The 15,812-nt window shown below is 50.1% G+C and overlaps 1 protein-coding gene across 1 annotated transcript in view; it reads right to left on the bottom strand.

Annotated features, from left to right (window-relative positions):
* CRYL1 (crystallin lambda 1) overlaps positions 1 to 15,509 on the bottom strand; it is a 52,903-nt gene extending 37,394 nt beyond the window's left edge. Inside the window, exons 1-2 of the mRNA XM_061133060.1 lie at positions 15,389 to 15,509; positions 11,409 to 11,516 (exon numbers count right to left, since the gene is read on the bottom strand). Of these exons, the coding sequence (XP_060989043.1) occupies positions 11,409 to 11,516; positions 15,389 to 15,438 (158 nt within the window). The 5' untranslated portion in view covers positions 15,439 to 15,509. The remainder of the gene's footprint in view (positions 1 to 11,408; positions 11,517 to 15,388) is intronic.
* Between the last annotated feature and the right edge of the window lie 303 nt (positions 15,510 to 15,812).

The raw sequence follows: 15,812 nt of genomic DNA, 5'->3' as shown, positions 1-15,812 counted from the left end.
CAACTCCATGTCCACAGACAGATGAATGGATACACAATGGAATGCTGTGGTTCAGTCACTCAGTCGTGTCTGACTCTTTGTGACCCCATGGACATCAGCATGCCAGGCTTCCCTGTCGTTCACCATCTCCTGGAATTTGCTCAAACTTATGCCCATTGAGTAGGTGATGCCATTCACCCATCTCATCCTCTGTTGCCCCCTTCTCCTCCTGCCTTCAATCTTTCCCAGCATCAGAGTCTTTTCCAATGAGTCACTTCTTCGCATCAGGTGGCCAGAGTATTGGAGCTTCAGCTTCAGCATCAGTCCTCCCAGTGAATATTCAGGGTTGATTTTCTTTAGGATTGACTGGTTTGATCTCCTTGCAGTCCAAGGGATTCTCAAGAGTCTTCTCCAACACAACTGTTCAAAAGCATCAATTCTTTGGTGCTCAACTTTCTTTATGGTCCAACTCCCACATCTGTATGTGACTACTGAAAAACCATAGCTTTGACTACACAGACTTCTGTCGCAGTGACAATGTAATGTTTCTCAGCCTTAAAAGGGAATCCTGACACCTGCTACTCCACAGATGAACCTTGAGGACATGATGCTGAGTGAAATAACCCATCACAAAGGGACAGATTCCATGTGATTCCACTTATATGAGGGACATGCAGTGACAGAATCCACAGAGACAGAGAGAATGGGGGTTGTGGGAGGGGAGTCATTCTTCAATGGGGACAGTGTTTCAGTTTTTCAAGAGGACAAGAGTTGTGGGGATGGATGGTTGTACAACACTGTGAATGTACTTAATACTGCCAAAATGGACACAACAGTTACTAAGATAGGGGACTTCTCAGTGCTTAAGACTGAACTTAACCACTGCCAGGGGCACAGGTTTGGTCCCTAGTCAGGGAACTAAGATCCCAATACCTTGAGGCACAGCTTCCCCACCCCCCCCCCCAACAATGCCCGTGGGACGTAGAAGCAGAAAGCAGGGATTCTTGGGCCTCAGTTCAGTGCCCCTGGGGAGAGGGCTGAGAGCAGGCGCCTGGAGATATGGACCAGGCAGGGTGAAGACTCCTGAGCTGGACCCACATTCCCGTCTTGGCCTGGCAGATGGTGCAGTGTGTCCTGCCTATAACTCAGGACACGTTAAATACACAGAAGAGCAAACACGCACAGGCTCCAGAACATTCTCTGGATTCCCATGCCAGTGACTCAGTCACTCTCACATAGTTTTAGGCTGCAGGTTTATCATTAAGCTGTCGGAGTTCTTGGCAGCAAGCTGGGTTTGCACTCAGGGGTGCGGAGTGTCAGCCAAGGTCAGGGAGGCCCTGGGATGGGGCAATGGCTCAAGCACAGCTGGTGACCTGAAGGGTCTGGGTCTCAGGCTGGGGACTGTAAGACAGGCTGGGCAGTGGCACAGCTGAGTGTGGGAACACTGAATGGGAGGGACAGGCCTGGGCCAAGGGTCTGCAGGTCACCCCTGAGCCCAGGCACCTGTGGGGGCCCTGCTCGTCCTGTCCTTTCCTGGGAAGCTGGTGCTCCTGGGATGCCAGGGCCCACTTGGGTCAGCCAGCTCCCTTGTGCTGTTTCTTTCTTAAAGCTGTGCATTTCAAATTTTTTGTTTTAGCTACAAATAGAGGAAGGGAAACTCTTTTGCTATTGTTACTGTGGAAAAAAAAAAAAACACCAGAAAGACGCGTTGAAATACAGATTTCTTATTATCTTCAACCGAAAGCAGCTTCATGGCAAAGAGAAGGAGTCCAAGACCCCTTAGGTGGGTGTGGCCTCTCCTGATACCAGATAGCTGGGTGAAGAAGCCATCACAAGCCATCACACCAAGGAGGACTTGGGTTTAATTTTTTTTTTTTTAAGGAGAGACAATCTCTGAGGTTTTTGTCATATAAATGATTTGGAAGAGTTATAGTATATTAGCCCAAAAAAAAACACAACACACACACACACACACACAAAAACACAAAACACTAGTTCTACTAGTTCCAATATTTTACACTGAGTATTCTAGAACTTCTGCCTCAAGGTTTGCAGGGAACGAACTATTTGGTGAGATGCTCAGCCAGCTTCTCTGCCTCATACGCTACCTACCTGGTCAGGTGACTGCAGTGCACCAGTTTCACCTCTAGAGGGCAGTGGAGCACCGCCCAGGACTCAATAGATACTTGCCTCCTAACGAGCAAAATTACGTTTTGAATTAGAAAAAGAAATGTTAACAATGATCAGTATAGGGTACATATGGTGATCTTTTTTAATATATTTCTGTTTATGAGATTTTATTCAAAAGCAGCATTTACTCATTTAAGAAGATAAGAACTTCTCAAAAAAATAAAACAAATATTTCCCGAACAGAAGACTGTGTTCCCAGGTCAGATAGGGACATCGGACTGGAGACTGAGGGATTGGGTTATACACTCTGTAGTGATAGTTGTCTTTATGCGTGTATTTCCCTAATAAAAAATTTTAAACTACAACAACATAGGCTTTTAGCTGTTTCAGGGTATTCCTGGAACCTCACCGTCAGCCTGTCATGGAGTCCCCAGGAGGGTTCCTGGCAGGGTTCTCCGCTCCCCACCTCTTCCCTGAGGTCTGAGGTGCCGAGACAGCGGCTGAGCAGGAAAGAGTCGGGAAGTCAGAAGCAGGAGTACCAAGCTCACGAATGTGAGGTGACTTGGCCTCTGCCACTGAAAATCCTAACCCGCAGAGGCCAGCCAGGAGACAAGAGGCCAGCTGGGGGTTGCGGGGGGCGTCCCAGCCCTGGACCCTGTTGAGGGGCCCTGTTGGCTCCCACAGTGGAACACTGTGTGGACACTCTTTTTTCATTCATTCATCTCATTTTTGTCATTGTTAATGTCTTTGAAGTGGGGGGGGGGGGGGGGGAGGCAGAATACCAAGCTTTTTATTAAAAACATGAGCTCCAGACCTGCTTTTTCATACTGTTCATAGGGTTCTCAAGGCAAGAATACTGAAGTGGTTTGCCATTCCCTTCTCCAGAGGACCACATTTTGTCAGAACTCTCCATTATGACCCATCTATCTTGGGTGGCCCTACACAGCATGGCTCATACTTTCATCCAGTTAGACAAAGCTGTGGTCCATGTGATTAGTTTGGTCAGTAAGCTGAAGCTCCAACACTTCAGTCACCTGATGAGAAGAACTGACTCATTGGAAAAGACCCTGATGCTGGGAAAGATTGAAGGCAGGAGAAGGGGACGACAGAGGATGAGATGATTGGATGGCATCACCAACTCGATGGACATGAGTTTGAGCAAGCTCTGGGAGATGGTGATGGACAGGGAGGCCTGGTGTGCTGCAGTCCATGGGGTTGCAGAGTTGGACACAACTGAGTGAACTGAACTGAGACTTCTGCTGGACAGCACAGGGCCCAGTCCCCAGTCTGCCGACGGCTGCACCCCTCAACACACCACTTACTCACGCGGGTGACTAGCCCTGTGCCTCGGACACCTTAACCTGAAAACCTCCCCAGAGGCAGATAAAGGCCAGTGCACTGCAGGCAGACCGTCCCTCCGTCTGTGCCACAGGAGACCTGGGGAGCTGCATGCCCTGACCCACTGCTCGAGGCAAACCTCATAGGGAGAAGCAACCAGAACTCACATTCCTATGTCCACACCCTACTTAATCCTGTGTGAGCCTTCACAGCCCTCCCGCCCAGGGAACACATGTGTCCACACGCCTGGAGCCCACAGGACAAGGACATCGGCATGATTCCCTGAACCCAAGAGCAGTCACGCCTCACCCTACCAGCCAGAGACAGTCAAAGTACTCTGGCTTCTCCCCAGTGTTAAGTGTACAATTAGCATATGTGAGAGTTGGGCCACAAAGAAGGCTGAGCACTGAAGAACTGATGCAGCAAGACCCAACCAGTCAACCCTAAAGGAAATCAACCCTGAATATTCACTGGAAAGACTGATGCTGAAGCTGAAGCTCCAATACTTTGGCCACCTGATACGAAGAACCAATTCATTGGAAAAGACCCTGATGCTGGGAAAGATTGAAGGCAGGAGGAGAAGGGGGCAACAGAGGATGAGATGGTTGGATAGCATCACCTACTCAATGGGCATGAATTTGAGCAAATTCTAGAAGATGGTGAAGGACAGGGAAGACTGGCATGCTGCTGTCCATGGGATCGAAAAGAGCCGGACCTGACTTAGCGACTGAACAATGATAACAGCTTTCACAAATCAGAGAAGGGGGAACCATTCCTGTTCGGGAAGAAGAGTCAATAAGTGATGTGAAGCAATCATTTGGACTGTCCTAGTGACAGCCAAGGGACAGCATGACCCGTGAACACACAGATATGTCAGGTTCAACGACCCACGGAACCCATGGCCCCTTGGAGTCAGCTTCTGGCGACAGCACTCAGGTCACTTGGGAACTTCTCAGCCCAGGGAGGTCCGATCACCCGCTGCCCTGCACCCTCCTGGTTATATCCATGCAGACAGGCTCCTGCCCACTAACTTATTTCTTCTTTACTGGCCTTCATACAGCTGAAAAAAAATCTCTCGGCGATGGCTTCCCTGGTGGCTCAGTGATAAAGAATCTGCCTGTCAATGAAGGAGACTTGGGTTGGATCCCTGGTCCAGGAAGATCTCACATGCTATGGACAACTAAGCCCATGCGCCACATCTACTGAGCCTGTGCTCTTGAGCCCAGGAACCACCACTACTGAGCCCGTGCACCTAGAGTGCCCGAAACAAGAGAAGCCACCATGATGAGAAGCCCGCACACCGCAACTAGAGAGCAGCCCCCACTCACCACAACTAGGGAAAAGCCTGTGCTACAACGAAGACCCAGCACAGCCAGAAATACAATTAATTAAATTAAAAAAAATTTCCTCCATGAATGTCTTGTGCATGTTTCTTATAGTTACACCCAGATTGCATACATTTTTCAATGACTGTAGCAGACTTGGATGGGAGCCAGTGGAGGCCATTCTGTGATCTATTAACCTCAATTATTCCAACCAAAGCTACATGGACAACTAAAAGGCAGCTTAAAACCAGACCAGTCCAGAGAAATCCAGATCAAATCCAGGTTCAAGATGTTGAAGCAAGTGCACAGATCTGGGTGGCGAGTTAACCGAGTCAGAGACTCAGCTGTCAGGATAGGAAGTTCAGCTACTGAGGTGACAGAGCCCAGGGCAGCCACCCAGTTTTCAGAGACCACTTCTGCTGGTCTACTAAATCCATGTCCACGTGGAAAAGCAGATCCATTTTCAGTGACTCAAGTTCGGAATGACCATCTCCACATGACGGAGATGGCAGTTGAGATACAAGCAGAGTTCACCCAAAGATGGTGATTTCAGCCAGGGCTCCAGGCAGATGGGCAGCTGGCCCCCCGCCCACATGTGGGGCTGTCACTCAGATGTCACCACGGCCCAGGCTGGGGTCCTGGTCCCGAGAGGCGAGCCCGGCGCATCACCACGTGGAAATGAAACTGAACCCAAGTCATGAGAAACAAAACACTCCCAATCTCTGAGTCCACATTTCAACTTTGTTTACTCGACCTGGGTTTTTCTTCTTGAAATACAACCACCCTCTCAAATTCTTGAGCCCTAACACAGGCCAAGCATTGAGCATTTGCTGGAGAACAAAAGCCAAGCAGCGAAGCATCTGCTAATAGGCTTTTCCAAGGTCAAGTTCCCTTTCTGTTACCAGTTTCAATACATGAGGTTTTAAGAGACTCCTTTTCCCACTCTGTTAGAAAAAGACTAGGTGGACACCAGCAAAGGGACTCAGCCACACATATACATGTATCCATTCTCCCCAAACACCAGTCAATTCAATCCAGTCAAGAAGATACACTGTTTATGCTGCCGCTTCTTCTTTTTTAAAATATTTATTTATTTGGCTGTGCTGGGTCTTAGTTGTGGCATGTGAGATCTTTTAGTTCCCTAATTAAAAAAAAAAAGGGGGGGATGTAGGTGGCCTTACACAAGTCATAAGACCTAAAATTGAGTGTACCTTCCCTCCATTAGGAAGGCGAGGAGACACGATTCACAGTCGATCCTCCTGGCAGCTTTGCCAGCAAAAACTTGAGCAGAGGTGTCACGAGATACCCTGAAATCCTGCTTCCTGCCAGAGAAGCACAACCAGTTCTGCACATTAAAGTGCAGTCAGCTTACACGTGGTGGGGGGAAGGGGTGGGTCTAGAAAGAAAGCCACACATGAGGAAAGACACATAATTCAGGACATTTGCTTTTCCTACAGTAAGGCTGCTAACTAATTTTTGGAGGGGGTATTTGTTTGTTCCTTGGTTCAAAAATCTTAGGCTGATATCTAAAAGCTCAATCTAACTGGCCACCAAGAATACTTAAAATGTTAGCTCTTAATTAAGCATAGTAGTGTTAAAATATTATAGGAAAGCCTTTAATCTAGCCTAAGAAAAAGAAAACCTTATTTACAGTTTCCCAATGTTCTCCTTGATGCCTGAATGGACTTTAAAACGTGGCCAAACTCTTTCATGATACACTTAAACAATAAAGTCTATCAATATAAATACCCCCAAGAGATAGGACAAAGAGCTTTGCAATTAGGGATCTTAGTTTTCTCTTGGTTACAGGTACATCATAAGATCTACAACATAAGAGATGAAACTATAACGGAACTGAAAAGTACATCAGTCAGCAAACCAGAGTCCACTATTGCCCTGTGGCTGAGAGTTAAGGGTGATTTTTACATTTTTAAATGCTTGGGAATACTTTGTGACATGTGAAAATTATATGAACTCCAGAGCTAGGGAGAAAAGCCACGACAAACCTAGACAGTGTATTAAAAAGCAGAGATGTTAGTTTACCGACAAATGTCCATATATCAAAGCTATGGTTTCTCAGGTAGTCAAGTTCAGATGTGAGAGTTGGACCACAAAGAAGGCTAAGAACCAAAGAATTGATGCTTTTGGACTGTGGTATTCAAGAAGACTCTTGAGAGTCCCTTGTACAGCAAGGAGATCAAACCAGTCAATCCTAAAGGAAATCAGTCTTGAATATTCACTGGAAGGACTGATGCTGAAGCTGAAGCTCCAATACTTTGGCTACCTGAAACTGAAGCTCCAAAACTGCGAAGAACTGACTCACTGGAAAAGACCCTGATGCTGGGAAAGATTGAAGGCAGGAGGAGAAGGGGGCAATAGAGGACGAGATGGTTGGATGGCACCACTGACTCAATGGACATGAGTCTGAGCAAATTCCAGGAGACCGTGAAAGGACAGGGAAGCCTGGCATGCTGCAGCCCATTGGGTCGCGAAGAGTCAGACATTACTAAGCAACTGAATAACAATTTTAAAAAGAGAAAACCTAGAAATTAAAAAGGAGATGTTTCATTAGAAAATATTTATCAACTAAAAAAATGAAAGAACTGAAACCAGCAAAAGGCAGGGTTGCCATGAGGGTACATGCAGGGGGGACCTGGGCCTGAGACCCCAGGTCAGGTGTGAAGGAGACAATGTCAGACCCTAGTCTGTCCCCAGACAGGTGGGTGGCCGAGAAACCCCTCCACGGGGCATTCACACTGCACCTCACCAGGACCCAGTGCAGGCCCTGGGTTTCCACAGATTAGAGCCAATGCACACTAACTCAGAGATCACCAAATACACAAGGCAACGAAAGGCAGTGGGTTTTTTCACCCCAAAAGATGCCACTTTGGCACAAGGACTATTCTGACCTAAAGGCAATCAAAACCCAGCAGGTTCTGGAGCTTCTCCTGAACTTCCCTTCAACTGCTTATGTTTATACTTCGGGGGGTGGGGGGGCCTGGGTCAAAAGAGTGTTTCACCCAAGAAACACCCACACAGCAGGGCAGGTCTCCTCTCCCAGCAAAGGCCTCCTCCGCCTCCCCACATCCTGACCCCGCCTCCACCCATCAGGCCTTACAGAAGCCTCAGCCCCTTGATCCCTTGTGGGCCCCCACTGCTTCACAGGACTCCCATCACACAGAATAACATTTGTTTTTCTCCTATTAATCTGCCTTACATCAGTTTAATTCTCAGATCACCCAAAGAACCTAAAAGCAAAGGACCATTTCTCCACCCCTACAGTGATAAACCTCGTGGCTCAGCAGTAAGCAGGAGATGTGGGTTTGATCCCTGGCTAGGGAAGATCCCCTAGAGGAGGAAGTGGCAACCCACTCTAGTGCTCTTGCCTGGAGAATCCCATGGACAGAGGAGCCTGGTGGGCTACAGTCCATGGGGTTGCAGAGTTGGACACAACTTAGTGACTAAACAGCAATAGGGATAAACCACCACAAAATGTGTTAATATTAATATTTTCATCTTAGCATCTATTACTATTGTGATGTTGTGACATATAGTAAGAAAGATGTAGTTGGCGTTCACAGAGCTGACACAGAGCTACTAAAACTCCTTGGAATATCCTGTTCTAGGAGCAATAATGTGTCTTTTGTTATGTTAATGAGGTGAATTTTGAAAGCACCTCAGAACAGGGCTGGTTGCTTATGTCACCAATCCAGTAATTTCAGGGCCAGCACTTGAAGTCCTGCCCCTGACCTCAGGAGAGGGAGAGGAGTTGGAGGCTAAGTACAATCACCAGTGACTTAATCAATAGGGTCTAAGTGTCAGAGCCACCAAAAAACCCAAAGAGGGAGTTCAGAGAGCCTCCAGGTTGAACAGGATATTCAGAGAGAGGGGACACCAGAGGGCAGGAAAGCTCCCTGCCCACCACATGTCTCCTGTGTATTTCTTCATCCTGCTGTTGACTGGAAGTGAAACAGGAGGGAAGTACACAACCTTTAAAACAATGACACAGCCTGAGGACATAAACAGATAAGAACCAAACCAAACAGGACCAAGATGGCAGGCAAGTTGACTTCCACTAGATCTTGAGCCTCAGTGTGTGAAAGTGAGTTACTCAGTTGTGTCCGCTTCTTTGCAACCCCATGAACTATACAGTCCATGGAATTCTCCTGGCCAGAATACTGGAGTGGGTAGCCTTTCCCTTCTCCAGGGGATCTTCCCAACCCAGGGTTCAAACCCAGGTCTCCCACATTGCAGGTGATCACTCTTACACAGCATACTAAGTGACACACTCCCAGGTGCCATGACAGTCCCCATCCCGTCCCCAAAAGAGCTGGAATACTCCCACTCATCAGCCTAGGAAATTACCCACCCCTATAAAAGAAGTAAGGTGTTGCAGTAGTAAAGAATCTGCCTGCAATGCAGGAGACCAGAGCTCCATCCTTGGGTCTGGAAGATCCCCTGGAGAAGGAAATGGCAACTGGCTCCAGTATTCTTGCCTGGAGAATTCCACAGACAGGGAAGCCTGGTGGGCTACAGACTGTGGGGTTGCAAAGAGTCGGACACGACTGAGCACATGAAAGCTAAAAACCCTCTACCCTGGGGTGGCCCTCGCCTTCTGAGATGGTCCCCACTCTATCTGTGAAGTGTGTTTCTCTCTAAATAAATCCACTTCCCTATCACTTTGTCTCTCACTGAATTCTCAATGAGACATAAAGAACCTGAGCTTCTTAAGTCTCGAGACTAGGTGTGTGATCTCAGTTAAAAGACCATGAGTTCAAGTCCCAAGCTTGAGTTGCTTGGTTGCAGTAACCCTAATTCCATTTGTAATAAACCAGGAATCCACTGAGTAACTGGTCTCCTGAGTCTGGGAGCCACTCTAGCCAGTAAAGCAAACCCAGGAAGGGATGGTAGGAACCACAGCCAGTAGGCAACTGGACTGAGCTGGAGTCTGAAGTGTCAGCGGCAGGGCAGCCCTGTGGGATAGAGACCCGCACCTGCCAGACATGATGCTGTCTCAGGGCTGAACTGAGTTGCAGGACACACACTGGGGTCAGAGAACAGCTTGGTTTGGGAAGGCCCACACATCAGGAGTGGAGACCAGAATCCCAACTTTTAAACATGTGGGTTGAGAATCTTTTGTAAAGAGCCACATTGTAGTATCTTAGGCTTTGTGTCCACATGAGGTCTTGCCTTGTGGGGGTCACTATGAGAATTCATACAGCAGGATCACCAGGCTGAACTTGTCCTGTTGGGAAGGACTAGCTTCGTCTTGTTCATCCATGTGTCCCTGGTGAGTGGCACGTGCCTGGAAATAGAGGTCTGTGTGCCAAGTACCCCTCCTTCCCTAATGGCACAGAACAAAGCATTGGGGAGTGTTTAGCTTTATGGTGGTTGCTTCATTTTTTGCTTTTTGTTTCTTTCAATTGATGTTTCATCTGTTGTTGTTCAGTTGCTCAGTTGTGTCTGCCTCTTCACAGCCCCATGGACAGCAGCACGCCAGGCTCCCCTGCCCTTGACTATCTCCCAGAGTTTGCTCAAACTCCTGTCCATTGTATTGGTGATGCCATCCAACCATCCCATCCTCTGTTGTCCCCTTCTCCTCCTGCCTTAAATCTTTCCCAGCATCAGGGTCTTTCCAGTGAGTTGGCTCTTCACATCAGATGGCCAAGGTATTGGAGCTTTAGCTTCTGAATCAGTCCTTCCAATGAATATTCAGGACTGATTTCCTTTAGGATTGACAGGTTTGATCTCCTTGCCGTCCAAGGGACTTTCAGAAGTTTCCAGCATCACAATTCGAAAGCTGTTTCACCTAGTCACCAGCTACCTGTTACTCTATGTAAGAAGCAACTTTACTTCTCTGGGTTTTGGGTTCTTATCTGCTATACAACAAAGTTGGCCTAAGGTATGTAATTTCTTGAGGCCTAGAGCCTGACATCATGCCCTATATATTTGTCTTCTCAAAGAGCCAATGATAAAGCATCTTCTGTTACACAAAATGCACATTCAAATTAATGCTCATAGCTATGCCCCCAACCAGGAGAGTAACTACCTGACAAGCCTGAGATGATCAGAGCCGTGATCAGTGATGGCATCATAGGGGGGCAACCTGTGAATTAATTTGTCCTTCTGTCTTTGGCCTCCCTGTCTCCACCTTTTTCCTTTCGTTGCTATTCTTTTTCTTCCTGAGGTGGTCCCTGAAATGCTACACTCCGTGGGCTCAACGCTCAGCATCTGCTAAGTCTGCATACTCTCACACCTCAAACAACACTCGTCCCAGTTAATTCCAGTCCTGCCATGCAGAGCAACAGGTAAGAACACACCTGAGGCCCTCAGGACCTCCGTGCCCACAGGGGAGGGCCAGTGCAGCTCCCGGGCATGTGGCACAGAACTGTTCACCAGCTCTTGGGCTGCAAGTCGAGGGTCTACACTGGGTTCCTCCAGCCCCCTCGCACATCTCTACCCCCGGAAGTCCGTCCTCACAGTCTGAGCCCCTGCTGTGGGGTGGATCCACGTCTCACTCAGCCTGGCTTCACCGGCTCCGAGACTGCGACCCCACAGGAGGAGGAGGACTCCAGCTTCAAGGGCTCCAACAGACAGACTGAGGCCGCAGGGCCTCTGCATGCGCAGGGGACTCACCTGAGGCTGACCAGCGCATCGGTCACCTGCTGAGGCTCGATGTCGAACAGTTTGACCCTGAAGCCCGCGCTGGCGAACAGCATGGCCCAGCTCCGCCCAATGAGCCCACTGCAGGGAGAGAAGGAAGAGGCGCAGGTCAGCTGGAAAGTGGAGCCACTCCGCGCCAGCCCAGGGTGTGTCTCAGAGCACACAGCATCCTGTTACTGAAACACCTGATGGCTTACAACTCCACGTTTTGACAGCAGTATCCACTTAAAATGTTGCTTCCACACAAGAGGTCCTGGGTCCTCACTGCTGTGCCCTCCAGACCTGGGGGCAGCTTGGAGGGGCAGGGCGTCCAGGCACCGTGCCAGGGACCCCCAACTGACCAGTGTCAGCTGAGTCCCGGACTGGAGAAAAAAGACAGCATCTCCCCCACTGCCTCAGTTTTTCCTACCGCCACCAGCACTAAAGATGATGATGCTAAAACTGTACACATCTTACCTCTATTAATCTGAAAACAACCCCACAAGGGAGATGCTATAATTTTTTGTATATATTTATTTATGTACTTGACTGCACCAGGTATTAGTTGAGGCATGGAGAATCTGGTTCCCTGACCAAGAATGGAACCTGGGCCCCTGTATTGGTTTGTTGAAATCCAAGAATGAAATACAAAAACTTAACCAGGTTTTAGCAGTTAGTTCACACTCCCCAGCCACCTATAGGTTGAGAGAGAGAAAGACAAGAGATAAGGAGGGGAGACAGGAGAGAGAAAGGGGCCAGAGGGGACAGGAGGGGAGAGGGAGGAAGGAGGGAGAAGGGAAGAGAAGCTGGGCTACCCCAGAAGTGAAGACGGCTGCTTCCTGAGGTGTTAAAGCTGTGGGAAGGTCAGTCAGTCAGTTCAGTCGCTCAGTCGTGTCCGACTCTTTGCCACCCTAGGGACTGCAGCACGCCAGGCCTCCCTGTCCATCACCAACTCCAAGACCTTACTCAAACTCATGTCCATTAAGTCAGTGATGCCATCCAACCATCTCATCCTCTGTCAGCCCCTTCTCCTCCCACCTTCAATCTTTCCCAGCATCAGGGTCTTTGCCAATGAGTCAGTTCTTTGCATCAGAAGTACTGGAGTTTCAGCTTCAACATCAGTTCTTCCAATGAATATTCAGGACTGATTTCCTTTAGGTTGGACTGGTTGGATCTCCTTGCAGTCCAAGAGACTCTCAAGAGTCGTCTCCAACACCTCAGCTCAAAAGCATCAATTCTTCGGCGCTCAGCTTTCTTTATAGTCCAACTCTCACATCCATACATGACTACTGGAAAAACCATAGCTTTGACTAGATGGACCTTTGTTGGCAGAGTAATGTCTCTGCTTTTTAATATGCTGTCTAGGTTGGTCATGGCTTTTCTTCCAAGTAGAAAGCGTCTTTAATTTCATGGCTGCAATCACCATCTTCAGTGATTTTGGAGACCAAAAAAATAAAGTCTGTCACTGTTTCCATTGTTTCCCCATCTATTTGCCATGAAGTGATGGGACCAGATGCCATGATCTTAGTTTTTTGAATGTTGAGTTTTAAGCCAACTTTTTCACTCTCATTCATTTTCATCAAGAGGATCTTTAGTTCCTCTTCACTTTTTGCAATTTCTTGCAGTCAATCTACTTAATTCCTTGTCAGCCTCCCCTGGGGAATTGGAAATAAAGTGACTCCCAAAGCACAGCTCCTTTGCAGAGCTGGAGAAAGGCACAGTGGACCCTGGAACAACAGGAGCTAGACTCCCCGGAGCCCACCTATAAGCAGGCTTTTTAAAATGGTAAATCCTACAAAACTTGGGATCTGCCATTGGGTACCACTGATGCAGAGGAACCGACGGTAAATTACACTGGCTTCTCTGGTGGGAATGGACAGGTGGGTGCCCTCCACCTGCCAGTGGTCCAAGGGTCCCCTGTACCATCAACTCTAGACTCCACTAAACACTGTTGGGTGCCAGCAGCAGGCCAGTCCCAGCCCGTGGTTGATACACACTTGACCGTGACAAAGGCTGCAAGGCAAGCAAGGTCACCACGCCCAGGACAAGGTGCACTTTCTTCTATATTTTATATCCCATCAGGAGGCAGCCAGTCGCCCTCCTGCCTGGAAAGCACACAGGCACAGGTAAGGCCACTGCTCCCTGCCAAGGAAGGTGACAAAGCACCCTGACCCCTTCCTCGAAGGGGCTTCTGCCGGGAGCCGTTATGGGGGGTCCCGCCCGTGACGAGGTCACGAGGAAAATACCTGACAGGCAAGGCCGTCTAGGATAAGGGACCCTTCAGGTTGGCCTCGGCCTCTACCCTACCCTATATTCTCCCCCCTTTTCTGCTGTTGTTCTTGTTTACCCTGCTGCGGATTCTTGTATTGCCTGCCTAGAGCTCTCCTGCTCCTCTTTCACTGAATGAGGACCAACTTAAAAGCTAATTAATAAATCTCCTGGACGCTGGTACCCTATGAAGGGGCCAGGGATGAAGGAAATGCTTCAATTCAAACATTTTGCTGGCATTCTGGCTTGTTTGATAAATGTGTGCTCTCATTGCACAAAATGCTCTTGATTGTTCTAAACATCCTAAGCACAGTACGCTAACAAAAGAAACTATTAAGCATAGGTCCCTCCGCGGGGTGAAAAAAGCTCCACAAATATGATAGCCACAAATGTGCCTAATAGAAAATACTTTAGATAGAGATTAGCTGGCGACTTCTTGCAGGTGGTTAACTTTTAGACTAAGAGCCTGTTTTGTGCCATATCTGCTGTTTCTGCAGTCCTTCGCATTTCTGTTCTGTAAAAATGTAATCTTATCTAGTTCCCATAGAGATGACGCTTATTAGAAAGAAAATAGATTAATTATAAGAAAAACAGGGTCGGCTACTGAAGTTGCTTAAGTCACACCAGGTGCAAGCCATAAAATGTTAGCAGGCCTGAAGGCCAAATGATAAGAAAGACTCTTGTGAACAAAAAGTATGTGGGTGACATCCAGTTTCTGTTGAAGGTCAAGTTGCTGTAATGTTTTGAGATGCCCTGTGTGTGAGCAACATGCACTTCCCCCAAAGATGTTGTTAAGGGTATAAAGGGGCCGTGCAAAAATAAACTTCAGACTTAGCCCTGAGCTTTGTCTCACTCTCTCTCTCATTCGCCGACGCCGTTCATCCTGAGGGTTCCCCTGGATCCTGCTGGGGCTGGACCCCGGCAGGCTTCAAGGAGGGGCCCGGGGCACGACTTATTCTCAGGGCGGCGCTGTGACTGGTCAGGCGGGCCAGCCCCTCGGCGGCGGAACCCGACACCGAGCCTCCCAAAAGGTGTGCTTGATGACCGACAAGTATCGACAAGTGGGTAGCTCGCTATGCCAGCTTACCAACGGAAAGGTGCACGTGGACGCTAAAAATGAAAACTGCAGGAGTTTTAAAAGAGGCTGGAGCATCAACCAGGAAACCGTGGATGGGACTTGAGCTGCTAACCCGACACCGAAGCCCCGGAGAACCCGGATGCCCTGGGGATAGGGTGCCCTCGCCATTCAGGAGGCCTGGATCCGGATCCGGACCTCGCGGTGGGTCCCCACCCCTCCCTGGCCAGGCGGGGTCGCCCAGCGACAGCCACAGGCCCGAGCGCGCGCCCCGCCTGACCCAGATTGCGGCTCCGCAGCCCCTCTGCGCGCCCGTCCCTCGGACGGGAAAGGAGACAACACACCTGTGCGAACCCGCGGCCCGACAGCCCTGCGTCCGCTCGCAGCGCCAAATGCCACCGTTCCCGCCCGGCCCGCATCACCCAACTCCGCCCGTAACCGCATAGCGCAGCAGCCGGGCTGCCGCGGGGGCCCCACGTAGCTGCGCCCCCCGCCGTCGCCCAGGCCGGCACGGTCCTAGGGAGGCGCGCTGGGGTCATTGGAGCCGCGCCGCCAGCCTCCCCCCGCCGCCCGGGCAACGACGCCCGGGCCCACCTGCCACCCTCCCGGGCACGCGGGTTCGAGCCCTCACCTGCCGACCACCGCCACCCCGCCGGGCGCCGAGGACCCTGGGGACGCCATGGCCCGCGCGGTGCCCAAGGAGACAGCTGCGGCGCGCGCCACCCGGGCACTGGCTCCGCCCGCCCCGCGGCCGCGACAGGGCCCCGGGGCCTGGCCCGTGGGTGGGGCGCGGGCGGAGCCTCCCCCTCTCCACGCCCCGCGGGCGCGCAGGGCTCCGGGCGGGGCTGCGGGGCTAGCGGGGCTGTGGGCGGGGCGGGCAGGGAGCCCGGGACTGGGCGGGGTGGGGGGCAGCGGCTGGGACCAACGGGCGTGCGGAGCACTCGCCTCCCTCTCCCCGGAGCGCGCACGGAGGAGGTGCCGGGAGCGTCACGTGGATGGGGGCCGGGTGGGAGAGCCACCCCTTCGGACCCTAGTGACTCACTTTGTTTTGGTCA

Source organism: Dama dama, chromosome 30 (genome assembly GCF_033118175.1).
Source record: "Dama dama isolate Ldn47 chromosome 30, ASM3311817v1, whole genome shotgun sequence".
NCBI classification, from domain to species: Eukaryota; Metazoa; Chordata; class Mammalia; order Artiodactyla; family Cervidae; genus Dama; species Dama dama.
The sequence above is the reverse complement of the archived record's forward strand: the minus strand, read 5'-3'. Positions and strand labels throughout refer to the sequence as shown.